Source organism: Bos indicus, chromosome 9, assembly GCF_029378745.1.
Source record: "Bos indicus isolate NIAB-ARS_2022 breed Sahiwal x Tharparkar chromosome 9, NIAB-ARS_B.indTharparkar_mat_pri_1.0, whole genome shotgun sequence".
Classification (NCBI taxonomy): Eukaryota; Metazoa; Chordata; class Mammalia; order Artiodactyla; family Bovidae; genus Bos; species Bos indicus.
Genome location: NC_091768.1, coordinates 103126544 through 103141557, shown reverse-complemented (window position 1 = coordinate 103141557; position 15014 = coordinate 103126544). Strand labels below are relative to the sequence as shown.

General features: G+C 58.3%; 1 protein-coding gene and 1 long non-coding RNA gene across 3 annotated transcripts in view; one reads left to right on the top strand and one right to left on the bottom strand.

Annotated features, from left to right (window-relative positions):
* The window catches only part of SMOC2 (SPARC related modular calcium binding 2), a 157695-nt gene extending 142910 nt beyond the window's left edge, over positions 1 to 14785 (bottom strand). Inside the window, exon 1 of one of the 2 annotated variants that reach the window (XM_070796551.1) lies at positions 14521 to 14785. In XM_070796551.1, coding sequence (XP_070652652.1) covers positions 14521 to 14604 — 84 coding nt within the window. In that variant the 5' untranslated portion in view covers positions 14605 to 14785. The remainder of the gene's footprint in view (positions 1 to 14520) is intronic. The other variant, XM_070796552.1, reaches the window with a different exon arrangement.
* Positions 5306 to 9068, top strand: LOC139184997 (uncharacterized). The gene is made up of 2 exons (XR_011568590.1): positions 5306 to 5546; positions 8845 to 9068. It is a non-coding gene; the product is annotated as an uncharacterized lncRNA (long non-coding RNA).
* Positions 14786 to 15014: the final 229 nt, after the last annotated feature.

The window sequence follows — 15014 nt, the reverse complement described above, 5'->3', positions numbered from 1 at the left end:
TCCCCTCGCGTGTAAGCATGTAGACTTGTAAGCCTGGCACAAGTGGTAAAAGGCACCTGATAAAACCTTCCATGCTGTCAGTCAATCGGGGTAAATTTTATCTTATTTACACTTAATTAAAAGCGTCTCTTAAGTTCAAAATCTCAGTGAGAGAAGCAGGATCAATCAAGACAATACAAACCAAACACCTGCTACTTGAAAGCGACATGTGACTCAGAGACCAGGAAACAAAGGGAGAACCGGGGCAGACCCCCGCAGTCAGGGCCGCGCCTGCCAGGGCACCTCGGGCTCTCCCCGAACGGCAAACACCTGCCCCGGCCAGCCACAGGTGCACGGCGCCCACCGCCCTCCCTGCAGCCGTCCGACACAGGACTATTCCCAGAACTCGTCTCCTAAGGATCCTCTGGGGAATGTGCCCTGTAGACACTGCAGCAAGCTTCGTGCCCGCAACCCAGACCTCTGGTCCGAGGACCCCGCAGCCTTGGTGACATCCCTGGAGTGGGTCCACAAGCACTCAGAGTCCAGCCAGGCTCAAGTCTTTGCCTGAGAGCCTCATTCAGAGAACCTGAGCTCAGAGCATCCTGCCGCCTGTTCCTGCATGTCAAGGCTTACCCGGCCCAGGGGGTCAGCTGGGAGACCCTGGACCTAGCCGGCCCAGGAGGCCTGCCAGATGACTCTGGGCACTTCACTTAATCACCTCTGTCCCAAGTTCCTCATCTGCAAAATGGGACCAAGTGTCTACTGCACTTAGACTGCAGCCATGGAATTAAAAGACGCTTGTTCCTTGGAAGAAAAGTTATTACCAAACTAGACAGAATATTAAAAAGCACAGACTTTGCCAACAAAGGTTCATCTAGTCAAGGCTATGGTTTTTCCTGTGGTCATGTATGGATGTGAGAGTTGGACTGTGAAGAAGGCTGAGCACTGAAGAACTGATGCTTTTGAACTGTGGTGTTGGAGAAGACTCTTGAGAGTCCCTTGGACTGCAAGGAGACTCATCCAGCCAATCCTAAAGAAAATCAGTCTTGAATATTCATTGGAAGGACTGATGCTGAAACTGAAACTCCAATACTCTGGCCACCTGAAGAGCTGACTCATTGGAAAAGACCCTGATGCTGGGAGGGATTGGGGGCAGGAGGAGAAGGGGACGACAGAGGATGAGATGGCTGGATGGCATCACCGACTCAACGGATGTGAGTTTGAGTGAACTCCGGGAGTTGGTGATGGACAGGGAGGCCTGGTGTGCTGTGGTTCATGGGGTCGCAGAGAGTCGGACACGACTGAGTGACTGATCTGAACTGAAGAGTCCACCACAAGGCGAGCAAGCGGGGGAGGAGTCAGCACGGGGTCACTATGAACGGGCCCTGGATGCAGGAAGAGGCCCGCACCCTGCTCCCTACGTACCCCCACAGAGTGGGAGCCCCCACAGAGCGGGAGCCCCCCACAGAGCGGGAGCCCCACAAGCTCCCGACAGCTCACCTGCTGCATCATGCAAATCCTGAGCTCTACCGACAGGGGGCTCTCAGTTACAAACGAGATCATCACGCCTTGCTTAACTGCAGGCCCCCCGCTTCCCACTCCTCCACACGGGGTAGCCTGTCGGCTGATCCTGGGTTAGGAAGGCTTCCTCGTGGAGGAGCTGGAGTCTGTAGAGACGAGGGGCAGGAGCAAGCAAAGGACCACAGGACAGGGGCTCACCGCGGGCTCAGGCGAGGCCGCCAGAGAAGGAACCGCAGGCCATGCCCGCCCTCGGAGCAGAGCGGGCAGGAGGTGCGCTCCTGGAGGACCCGTCCAGCCCAGGACCCGCTTCCCTCCCAGAGCAGGACGGGGTGCAGCCCAGGTCACCCCCGTCCTGCAGCCCGAGAGGCTGAGAACCGGCGGCTCACCCAATCCCCCGTGAGCGGCAAAGCCAGGAACCACAGGCAGAGTGTTGGCCCCAGACCCCCAGACGCCGGGAGGTGAGCCCACCACCCCCGGGGAGGCCGGCTCTGTCCTCCTGCTGCGACCCCACGTCTCCTGAGGACCAGGGGTGGGCGGTAAGGAGGCGTTGTCCCACACCGCACCAAGCCCCACGTCCTGGTCTCAGGGCCACACCCGCAGGATTTCACCATCACGAGGTCCCACCACGTCTCTTCCAAACAAGAGCCCCGCATTGCCCTCAATTCCACATCAGAGCATGTCCCGCGACAGGACGTCCAGGGGGCATCAGAGGACAGCAAGCCCGAGGGGAGGGAGCCAGGAGCCGTCACGGTAGCGACGCAGCAGGCGCGGGAGCCCAAGGGGGCAGAGGCCTCGGAAAAGCAGCGTCTTCCCTCTGCCCGACTGCCATCCAGCGGAGTCCCCGCAGGCCTCTAGGGCACTCAGCTCCAGGCAGGAGGCCCGCTGTCCTCCTGCCGTGGCCCCCCACCAGCTCCCGGAAGCGGCCAGCAGCCTGTCCGCAGTGGCAGACGACTCCCACCACACGCGAGGCTGCCCTCCAGCCTCCTCCACCTCTGCCAACTGCGTCTCCACGTCATTTTGTGATTCAGAGTGAGACTGACCTTCAGGGAGTCCAGTGGGAGGGCTGTGCTCACCGCCTGTCACCCCCCCGGCTCACCAGGACCCGCTCCCCTGAAAGATGGGCCTCAGAGGGGGCCACGCAGCGGCTCGGGTGGCAGCTGAGGTTTTGTTTCCTGGGATCTGCTTAACCCAAGGTCACACGTGCTTCTGTTCAAGCAGTTTAGGCATCTGTTTCACCAGACACCCCGACGTGAGGGCCTCAGGAGACGATGCTCATGAGCCGGACAGGCACCCAGGCTGGACTCCACCCTCCCGAGCTCTGTGCCACGTGCCCTCTGAGGAAACGCCAGGGACAGGGAGGCGGACAGCAGGTTCTCACGTGCCCGCCCGGCCCCACCAGGTCTCCTCACGGCTCTCATCTCAGTTCTGCATCTCCTCACCCAAGCCCATGTCTCACACGCAGAAACACAGAGACGACATGCAGTAACCGGCCATCGAATGGCCCCCTGGGCTGAGTGCCCTGCCTCTCCCAGCCCGCCCCCCACAGCATCACAGCTGTACCACCAGCCCCCCATCAGCCCTGCACCACTGCTGCCCCGGAGCCTGCCTGCCCCTCTGCTCTGAGACCCCGGGAGGCCGCCTGGCTGCCCAGCCCAGCCCCTCAGGGCCCTCCAAGCCCCCGGGAGCCCTAAGGGGGCCCTTGCCCTCCCAGGTCCTGAGGAGGTCCCCTGTCCACTGGGTGAGTCTTTGCACAGGGTGCCCCCAACCCCTCCCCAGGGCTCAGCCTTCGGGGCCACATTTCCAACAGGGATGTGAGGATGAACCCTCCCGGTCCCGACCCCTGTGCATGGCTGTGTCTGCTGGACGACAGGACCCGTGATGGCTGCATGGTGACAGCACCCAGCCGAGAGCTCGGTGCATCACTCCTCTGAGAGCGTCCAGACACACCCGTGTGCTGTGAGATGCCTTATTTACCTGGTATGCACCGGAGCCCCCCGGTCCCCAGAATGGGCACTAAGGGAGCCCCAAAGGCAAAGTGACGGACGCTAGGCTGCGCCCCTCCTCATCCTCAGGGCACCCTGGGGCATTCTACCTGCTCACCTGTCCCCCCGACCCTGGAAATCCCGAGACAGCGGGGGCAGCTGCCCCAAGAACTGGGCTCCCACGACTGCGATGCACACAGGGCTGTCTTGAGCGCTCGGTGAGACCCAGACCCCCAGAAAGTGTTAAAGGAGAACAGCGGGAAAAAAGGGATTAAAACAAAGTCTGATTAGGATCTGGCTTTGAACCAAGTCCTGGGTTGGCTCACATCCTGTCCTGTCTCAGACCTTGCAGCTCCTGGAGCCCAGTTCTCCGCCCTGGTGTGGAGGGGAGGCCGCCCGGCTGCGGCCCCAGGGCCAGGGGGAGTGACCACAGGCCAGGGGACAAGGCTGCAGAAAGTCTAAGGGGTCAGACAGAGATAGAGGGAGAGAGACAGAGAGGAGAGAGAGACAAGGAGACAGACAGACAGACAGAGAGGAGCAGACAGAGAGACGGGGGAGAGAGACAGAGAGACAGTGACAGAGACAGACAGAGAAAGAGACAGAGAGAGAGACACAGGGAGACAGAGAGAGAGAGAGACAGAGAGACAGGGGGAGAGAGACAGAGAGAGAGACACTCTGAGGAGGGACAGAGAGAGATTAGCCTCTAACTCTACCATTTCCTGACCAATGAAATTATTTTATCCTTTCTTGTGTTAAGTTTGGGGGAAGAACACAAAGGTCAGGGAAGCTCCCTGCAGCTCTGGCCTGAAGCACCAACGCCCCAGGAAGGGAGGCCGGCCGGCTGCCCCCCAGGCCTCAGCGTGCATCTGGGCTGCCCTCAGGAGCCCCCCACGTCCTGACCTCTGCACACGTGGGGGCCACAGAAGTGAGCCCAGAAACAGGACTGAGCATCAGCTGTGTCCATGCCGCACTGCCATCTGGGGGCTGAGGGGCGATGCCCCCCCAGAGCCCCAGGAAGCCCCCAGGGCCCAGGGCCGCCCACGAGGGGCCACGCTGAGGCCGGGCTGGGCCTGGGAATGAGCGCCAGGTTCTGAGGGGGTCACGGCCGCCAAGGGGCCTCAGACCACAGGCGGGACCCGCCTTCCGACCTCGAAGGTCCATAGAGGACCTCCGGCCACAGAGACTGGCCTTCCTTCATCACATAAGAAAGAACAAGGGAACGAAGCCTCAGAGAAAGGCGCAGGTGGGGGGAAAGGGGACAGGGAAGGGGGCCACTTAGGACTTTCTACACCCTCTCAGATCCTTGCATACAAAGAAATGTCAATGGTTTCTGGCCAGAGGTCAGCGGTAAGAACTCAGCTGGGGGGTGGGCCTCACCCTCCAGGACCCTCCCCCTACAAAGCTGGGCTGCAGAACCTACGGGGGGAAAAGGCTTGGTTGGAAGATAGGCCTCGAAAGCCTGAGGACCAAGTGTCTATTTTCTGCAGTTGATGTTCTTCCGGGTTAAGATCCGTCATAAATGGACATGTGTAAGCACTTCCATTCCCAGAGAACACTGAAATGGGTATCAGCTTAGCCAACAAGTAAGTGAAGCCACTGCTTTAAATAAAACCGGTTTACTAAATGATCAGACATTGCAGCAGAAAGGAAGTCCCATCTGGCGGGCAGCCAGCCCCGCAGACAGCGCGGGCAGCTCCCCGAGTGGGGAGTGGGCCGCGTGGGCCCTGGGGGCTCCGTCCTCCAGCGCCGTCCGCCGGGAGGGGCGGGCTGCTCTCGGGCGCCGCCGTGTGGCCGGCGCGGGCACCTCCGCGTCCACGGCCGGAAGAGGCCCTTGGCCGGGAGCCGCACCTGCGTTTCCTGCGGGTGTAAACGGGTGTCAACAGCCCGAGATGCCAAGTGAGCGGAGGAAAGGATCCGGCACTCCACCTGGGTTTTATCTCTGGGTGAAAAGAAAGATCTCGTTTGGGCAACTCCCTGCAAAAGATACACCTTTGAAGAAGGAAGACCTGAGCCCATCATCAGTGGATCCTGCAAAGCCAGGACTGCGCCGACGTGTACGTTCAGGTCAGAGCCTCTCTGGCTTTCCTCACCCTCGGGCGCCGGCAGATATTTAAATGCATCACCCACGAAAGGAACAGGGCGGCTCGGCAGGGCTGCTGCCAGCCCAGGAAACAGCTCTCTCTGCCTTAAGAGGGAAGCGGGCAGAGTGTCGAGTCTGAACTCACAGCCTGGGTGCTGCCTGCGCTCAGGCCGTGCTAGATCGCACGTGCGCGTGTGGGAGACAGCAGGTCTGGGGCGGGGGGCGGGCTGCCCGGTGAGGAGCGCGCTGCCGGGCTCACAGTGGGCCCAGCACCCTCCGCCACAGTGTCGATTACTCTGTCAGGGGAAGTCACAGGTCGGTGGCCTTGGGAATCCTAGTCAGGGTTGGATCCTTCCCAAGTCACTGATTCTCGGGAGGGGAGGGGACTCCCTTGGGGCTCTTTCCTGGTGCAGGGCATGGGTGCAGCAGCTGGAGATGGCCCTGGTCTCACCTCCTGGGAGCCCACCCCTCTGGGTCCCCCCACAGCTCCACTCACAGGACAATGAGCAGCGCTTAGCAGATTTCCGTGAGCCAGAGAGGAGAGTTCCAACCTGCTACAGGGGTCAGGATGCAAGCCTAGTTTTAACATCAATGGCATATAAAACACCACTTAAAGGTTCTAGAAATTCCAAAAAAAAAAAAAAAAAACCAGTGAGGAGGAGAAATTGGCTTAATGGAATCTCAGATTCACAACGTGACTTGGGCAAGTGGGCCACCACACACCAAGGGTGTGCTCCTCGTCTGAGATCCTGCCCCCGGTCCTGAGGGTGTGGACCAACCAGAGCTCAGAACGGAGCTTGGTTCAGAAAGCGGAGGGGAACACGCGGGGCCTTAGATGAGAGGGTGGGAAGGCAGGAGCAAGCGGACCCATGGCAGATGATGTCCAGACGTCCCTCATCCTCAGAGTCCTCCCGACACAGCAAGACAGGCTGGGGCCTGGGAGGAAGGGCCAGGTCAGAAAGACATGGAGGAGGTGCAGAGGGCGTCTGGCCTTCCCAGACCTCGTGACCTTCTTTAAATACCTACGTTAGCGGCCCAAGGACAGCAGACGACGTGAACTGTCGGTTCATCAGTAGATGGCAGTTTTAAAGATGATATGATTCCCAGCCTGCATTCAAACCAAGCCTGCCATCCCGTGCGCCCAGGCCCAAGGAGAGCCCTCCCCACAACGGATTCTCCTCCATTGTCAGTGGCGTTAATGCAGGCCACAGAATCTCACACCATCTCTCTTTGTAACATTTAAAACTCCCCGTGCACCTGTTTATCAAAAACAAAGGCCTCCCTGGCCGAGACATTCCTGGGCAAGGCCCCTTACGTCACAGTCAGTGTGGCCCCACGGAAGAAAGGGGCCCCCTCCCCTCCGCCACCGACAGGAGCAGGTCTAAGGGAGGAGCGGATGGCCCAGCCTCACGAGCAGAGTCCTGACTGTGGTCCTGACCTAGCTCTGTCTGTCTGTCCCTGACTCAGCCACTTCGCCATGAAGAAGCTAGCGGTCCCCTGAGACAGGTGGAGGAAACATTTCTGTGGCTGATCTCTGGGAGGGAGGCCAAGGCGGGCCTTGGTGTGTGTCTCTGCCGTAGAGGGCTGAGGGCACTTCCCAGAAAGGATGCTGGGGATGCATGGCTGCAGCCCTCACCCCAAAACCGGCCATGGAATCCCCAGACGCCACTCACTCAGCCGTCTTAACCCTGGAGTCATCTCGAAACTGAAGGACAGTCACTTCTGTCTTTCAAAGGCCAATTTTTTAAATTAATTTTAAATGTATTACTGTTTTTTTTTTAATTCTTGATGACACAAACCCAAGTACTCTGTGGAATGAATTAAGAGACAACACAAATGATACACGGTGTCCTTCATTTGGATCCTCCTGAGCTGGGTGAAATGGTGAGCACAGACCGAGTTTATCATTTTTTTAATTTCTACTCCACACTGAGCAGTGATTCTCATCAGTGGGGTGTCCTTCATTTGGACCTCCTGAGCTGGTTTAAAATGGTGAGCGCAAACCGAGTTTATCATTTTTTTAATTTCTACTCCACACTGAGCAGTGATTCTCATCAGTGGGGTGTCCTTCATTTGGACCTCCTGAGCTGATTTAAAATGGTGAGCGCAAACCGAGTTTATCATTTTTTTAATTTCTACTCCACACTGAGCAGTGATTCTCATCAGTGGGGTGAGTGTGTCTTGCAACTTGCACTGTGTGACTTACAACGAGTCTGTATTCGACTCTACCGTGTAATGTGAGGAGGACACCACAGTGATGTCCAAGCAAGGAGGTGGCCCAGGGTGCTCTGGGACCTTTCTTTGGATTTGTACATTTTTCTCAAATTTTAAGAAAAAGTGTGGTAGAGCAAAGTGCAGCCCTGTGGATGGAGTTCCCGTGAAGAGAGCTTGACCGGGGCCTGAGCTAGTCTGTTAGTAACCAGGACAGGTTAACCAGATTCAAGGAGGAGAAGGCAAGTCTGCGCCACATTCTTATGAAGATGAAGACGGGCCTCAAAAGTGCTTGATGAGAAAGGGGCAATGACATGTAAACCCAGCATCAGGGCTCGGCTGTGAACACACCTCAGAGCAGTGTTTAGAGTCGTCACGAGACTGCTCGATGAGAAAGGGGCAATGACATGTAAACCCAGCATCAGGGCTCAGCTGTGAACACACCTCAGAGCAGTGTTTAGAGTCGTCACGAGACTGCTCGGCCAGGCCAGAGGGAGCCAGGTAACCACGAGCTCACCGTCTGAGCTGGAAAAGTGGCCCCCCAAAATTATCACTCTGCCCACTCGGCCATGCACTTCCCATCATTCCTCAGGGTAATGAGAAAAAAAGAACATTTCTTACCCACTTTCACTGAAACAGAGAGATGGAGCTCCCAGGCAAGAGTGACAGGCCCCCCCGCCCAGCACTCGGCACTCACATCCGGATCAGACAAAGGCCAGTGAGACCTTCTTCCAAGGCCCCAGGTCCACCTCACGAGCACCCAGCCATTGCCAGCTCCAGGGGGCCGTGGGCTGGGCCAGGGAGGGTCTGTCTCCCCAGTCCACTGGGGGCTGGGATGGTACAGAGCTGAGCAGGGCAGGCAGAGGCGTGGGAAGTCAGATAGACTTCCTCAGTCCCAGGAAGGGAATCACGTGTCTGCCACGCACTCATCTCACAGGGAGGATGGACCCGTTTGTCCCTGGAGCCTTGATGACAGCGAACAGAGTCAACAAAGCAACCCCCTCGGGCCAGGTCAACCGACAGACGAGAGCATCTGGGGCCAACCCACTGATGAATTTGTTCTTTCAGCAGTGACGAAACCCAGCCAACCTGAGAACACCCCAAACGAGAGGGGCCTGACGGACTCTGCCGCACGTCCTCGAGTGTTCTGCGCCAGGGGCCAAGCGCACCACAGGGGACTGCCCGTCCGAAGCCTCCGTGCTTTCTGAGACTTCATATCACTGGAAAACTCTTTGCCAGCAACTCAAATGTTACCAGCTGGCTGGCCCCCCACAAAATAAACATAACAGATCTGCCATGGGCGTGTGCTCACCGAGGGGACGGGGCTGGTCACACACGCAGAGGGTGAGGGGCCTACCGTCCACAGTGAGCCGGCCACCAGGGCAGAGCGCGGCAGAGGGGCCCTGCGGATGCTCTTAGGGGAAAGAGTGTGAGGGGAAGGAACCAGAAACTTCTCATCCACTCTCAGCTCAGACGGAAGCAGTGACAGTAAAGGCCACAGGAGAAGCAAAGGGATCAACTGTGATTAGGGCAGAGGCGTAAGAGATAGAGAGGAAAGGTGATCGGGGAAAGAGGAAAGGAAGGAGACTGCAGAGCTCGCGGTGAAGGAGGAGCACGTTCCCAACCGTATGGACGTTTCGCCTCCCCTTAAATGCCAGCTTCACTGGTTAACATCCCATTTTATGTCGGACATAATAAAAATCTGAATATGATTATAGTGTTACGAGTCGTTCTGAAAGGGCCTCCTATTCTAATGAGAATTTTAATTAAACTTGGCCAGGTGGTACAAGTTTCCATTTATAATCTTGTTTCTCGATGCTGACAATATAGATGAGAGTCACCATTTTACTGAGTTCTATTTATTTCTCTTTTATTACAAATCTCTGCTCTTTGGTTTTCAGCCTGACATTACAAAACCGCATAAAATGCCTGTTATTATCACTTCTAGAATAACCTCTTAGCCCACATGGAACTAGGATTCGCTTTCTGAACCCTTTCCTCCCTTGGGCTTCAGTTATTAATAAATACTCAATACATAAAGTGTTATTCAAACTCTCGAGATGTACAGACATTAAGAATAGGGTCTTGTCCCATTGGCTTCCCTGGTGGCTCAGATGGTAAAGAATCTGCCTGCAGTGCAGGAGACATGGGTTCCATCCCTGGGTTGGGAAGATCCCCTTGAGAAGGAAATGGCAACTCGTTTCAGTACTCTTGCCTGGAGAATCCCATGGACAGAGGAACCTGTCGGGCTGCAGTCCAGGGGTCGCAAAGGGTCAGACACGACTTAGCAGCTGAACAGCAACAGTGTGTCCCGTTACCAACGCCATCGACTGCTGCTGCTGCTGCTGCTGCGTCGCTTCAGTCGTGTCCGACTCTGTGCGACCCCACAGACGGCAGCCCACCAGGCTCCCCCGTCCCCGGGATTCTCCAGGCAAGAACACTGGAGTGGGTTGCCATTTCCTTCTCCAACGCCATCGATTAGGGAAACATAAATGAACTCAGAAAACTATGACTGAATTTTTCTTCTCTAATGCGAGAATCCACCTGGAAGTTCATCACTCTACATCTATGGCTTGTAAATGTGTAAACAATTTATCTTTTAATTAAAAATATATAAAATGTTACCCTTGCCCTCTATTCCAATGTCACATTGCCAGTCTTAATAACAGCCTCATTCCAAAATCCTAGGCTCTCAGGAAGGCTTATTTTGATATAGAATTACTTAGAAATCTGTTCTGCTCTGAACCGTCACAACCTATGTTGGTTACATCAGTGCCCATTTACTGCACAATCTTGTTATAGCCTGAAGTTGCTTATAGTTTTATTTATGGTCTTGATTTCAAATCAGAATTAAAGCGACTCCTCCAGATGTTTGGGTTTTCAGTCGCCATGTAAATGGGCTTCTAGGTTGGAAAATTTTGATGATGTTTAGTTTCCTTTTCCTTAACCACCTCCGTGGTCCCTCTTCTGCTGATGAATGAAACGCAGCTCTCCCAGAGCAGCAAATGTGCTCAGAGCATTTGCAAAGGGAGAAGAAAAAAACCATAATCACTGCCTGAGAGCTGAGCAGACAGTGAAACAGTGGGGAGCAGGACCGTCCACGATCGCCCTGGAGCGGAGGGGGACCTCTGACCCCACGTCTCCACACCATCAACGGTAGACCCGTTTGTGCCAGCCGTGGCATATTTTTGTGTGGTTGCTGTTGCTCAGTCCCCAAGTGGTGTTCGACTCTCTGCGACACCATGAACGGTAGCCCACCAGGCTCCTCTGTCCTTTGAAGCTCCCGCCCCAACAGACAGCTCATCACCATGTGCTGGAGGCCCGCCAGGGGAGGCGGGAGGCCCAGCTGGATCGGCCTTGAAGGTGACCCAGCAGACGGGCAGGGAAGTCGGCACCCCGGCCCCCGCCCCCGCCCAGGGAAGCCTCTGGAACAGAGCAGTGTGGAGGGCCCCAGCAGGGCCTCTCGAATGAGGGTAAAGCAGAGCCTTGACGGTCAGGCTGCTGCGAAGTCAAGGAGAAAACACACACCAAGTGCCCCAGGAGCAAAGAAAGCTCGGCCCGTGGGCAGCACCCGGGGGCGCATCCTCCAGGTGGCCAGAAGCCACACGAGAAGCGAGGCCACTGGCCTCTGCCTTCTCAGTGGGGGCAGAAGTCCCGCACGCAGCTCCTCCCAAACGCTCTGAGAAAGGGGTCCCTGGGGGCACGGTGCCCCCCGGGGTCCCTGGGGGTATGGTGCCCCCTGCCCCTGAAGGAAACACCCAGGTCCGGGTTTGCGGCCTTCTGGCAAAGTCGGCACCGCTGTGCCCGCGACGGAGCAGAACTGCGGTCATCTGGACCACGTGTGAGCAGGCGACCGATACTGGAAGGCGCTCCCTAGGCTCGGGCATGAGCAGGATGGAAACCGGACGGGATCTGGCCCTCGAAGAAGGAAGGGACAGGTGAGGATCCCAGCAGGGGTCAGAGACACCTCTTGCCCCCGCCTGTCGACGGGAAAAGCACGCAGTTCGTGGAGGACCAGGCAGTTATGCAAATCCTCAGAGTCACAGGAATACACACCAAGGTGCCGTTTCTAAAGAATGACTTTAATGGGAAAAAAAAGGTAATTATTGAGCAAAGCAGATTCTCTTTGTCTTGAACACCAATTAGCAGAGGTGGTCAAACCCACCGACACTTGGTGGAGACACGTCCCCCAATGAAGACCATCCCCCAATGAAGACCGTCCAGTGCAGGGAGCGGGGGGACAAAGTCATCACCCAGGGACACCGGTGAAAAGCTTCTGACGCCCAAGAGGCAGGCACGCTGTCTGTTTCCACCTAAGGAGACAGGGTGGTGCAGAGCGGGCAGCCAGGCCAGTTTTCTCGCTTGCTGGTCCAGGCTGGCACCCCCACCTCAACAAACCTCGTGCTCCCCCAGAGTGGCGTGCTGTGCTCCACACCCCACGGACAAAACCACCATGAGGCCAGTGTCCCCAGTCCCGAGGGGCACAGCCACCTGTGGAAACCACAGCGTCAGGACCAGTGGCACGGCTGCCATCAGAAACAGGGTGAGTTACAAAACAGGTGTGTACCGCGTGCGGACACAGAAAGCCTCACGTTTAATCCTGGCAATGAGCTAAACAGAAGGCATTGCTTGATCACACTTTACAGTAAGAACACTGGTGATTAAGACAGCTAAGTAATGCTCCTAGGACCACACATCCAGAAGACGCCCAGTGATCACTCCCCAGCTCCCAGGGACTGGCGCTGTCTCTGGTTTATTAAAGACCAGATGTAAATCCTGCAAAGAGAAAGCCATCCCGCTGGAAACAAGCAATGACCACCCCCCAACTAGAAATCGGTCTGAAAAGAGGTGAGCACCCCAGAAAACTCCAGCACCTCCAACGTGCCCTCACGGCCCATCAGCCAGCTGCTTGATGTGCTTCATGAGGGGTGGGGCGGGGCGGGGAGCTTGCCAAGATATGTCAGGGCTTTAAGCTTTTCTCCTGGAGGCTGAAGCCACATGGCATTTTACTTGCAAAAATAGTTTTAAGGCAAGAAGTTTCCCCGGGAAGTGCAGCCAAAGGGGGCTGGTATGTGCATTGAAGCATCATCAGCTTCCGCGCGGGATCCGACGCAGCTGGTGTCACCAACACCCAGGAAATCCTGAGAGCAGCCCCAGGGAGGCCACGGACAAGGGCAACCTTAAAGCAAATGCTTAGCTTGTAAGAGTGGGGGACGGAAACGAGAAGAAAACCCACAGGGAGTGCAGCAGTTCCAATAACAAACACCCTATCCTGCTTTTCCACCCAGAGACCGACAGATCCAGGAGGCCCCCTGAGGTGCCATCTGCTCTGGGCACCTTCAGAACAGCTGTGGCCGCGAGACAGCCTGCTGCGAAAGACGTGCCGGGTCTCAGCCTGAGGCTTGGTCTCCATATCTCTGGGGCCTTGGATGCCCTGCCTGGGCGGCTGTTTACACAAGCGCGGGTCTAAGCCCATCATGTGTGTACAGATGGGTAGAGGAAGGGACACACACAGCAAGTCTTGCTCCGCCGCCCCTCTGCGGAGATGAAAACCCCACACGGCCGCTGAGCCTGTGGGAACCTCCTCACGATCGGGTAGGCAGTTTCTAATCTACACGTCATTTGTGAGACGCAAGGCAGGGACCAGGGCCGCCCCAGAAGAATTTTAGGTATGAACCGTGAACTCACTAACTCCTTCCCCCTGGTACTGCTCGAACAGGGGAAAAAAAAAAAAAAAGGCTCCGGGCCGGCTTGAGCTTTGCTGAAAAGCAGACCCGACCACAGCCCAGCTCACCCGTTGGTATTTTCGATACAATAAACGCCTTCAGGACGGTCCTGGGCACTTAGAAGCATCTCTCCACCAGAGGTGTTCTCTCTCCCTGCGTGTTTTCTCAAGCACTTGTTCAAAAACACATTTAAGTGGGATGTTTTCGTTTCTGCAGATTGCATTAATTATGGGTTTGCAAACACTGCAAGCCCACGAGGTCTGCCCGAGCCGGGGGCTGGGACACCCGGGCCGGGCCGGCGGCCGGCGGCTTGGCTCGGTCCCTGCGCGGCGCTCCGAGCTTGGCACCGCGCAACGGTGGCCGGGCCTCGCTGAGAAGTCGCCGCTAAGAAAGCAAACCCGGCCGCGGTCAGCGGGGTGACCCTGGCGCTCGGCGCTCCCTGCCCTGGGGGCCCAGGGCCGGGGAGCGTAGGACGCGGAGTCCCCGGGGCCCTCCCACTGGCCTCTGCCCGCTTGGACGAGGGGAAGCAATCTTCATGTGTCACGGCATCTGCTGTCTCTAAGCTCACGTCCCCCGGGAGGGTCGGGCCCAACCTGCGGGGCCCAGGAGCCGGGCCCCCTCGCCCGCCCGCCCCGCAAGAGCCGTGGGGTCCGCACCGCGCGCCCAGGGCCGAGCCCGGGACGCACCGAGCCCGGTGGGCGCCGAGGCCCCGGCAGAGCCGCCCTCGGACAGTCCACCGGGCGGCGCCCTGGCTCCCGGATCCTGGTCTTCCGCGCGCGACCCTGGCCCTCGTGGGGGGCGGCGAGGGGCCCGCGGAGCACCCCTTGCCGGTCCACCCGCGTCGCGGGGACCCCAGAAGCCGCGCGCGCCCCGCGGGCCGCCCAGGCCCCACCTGCTTGGGCCACGCGGGCGGGAGGGTCACCTGCTCGCGGCGCCTGAGCGCGGCGGCCGGAGGGGCCCGCGGGGACGCGGCCGGCCCCGGGCAGGAGGCGGCGCGCCCCGGCGCCGCGGGCCCACTCACCGTGAGCGCCGAGAACTTCTGCGCGGGCGCCGGCGGGAGCAGCGCCGCGAGCAGCGGCAGCCAGCAGAGCCGCGGCAGCAGCATGGTGACCGGGCGCGGCGCTCTCCGGCCCCGAGCGGGGCGCGCGGGTGGCACTCGGGCGGCGGCCGCGGAACCGGCGGAGGGGCTGCTCGGGTCCTCGTCCCCAGCGCTCCGGGCGGCCCGGACTCGACCAGCTGGCCCCGGCGGTCCTCCGCGTCCTGCGGCGGCCCCGGCTCCTGTCAAATAACTCCCGAGCTTCCCGGATCCTCCTCTGCCCGCCCTCCCCGCCCTCCCGTCCCCTCCCCCGGCCCCACCTCCAGCGCGGCCTCTGCGCCCCGCTCGCTGGGCTCCGACGCCCGCTCCGCCGAGCGGCCGCCGCGGGCGCGGGTCTGAGGGACCTGGAAGTGGAGGGGCCCCAGGGCCGTGCTGCAGCCTGTGTGGGTGCTGCGTGTGCGCGCCTCCTTCCCTGCACA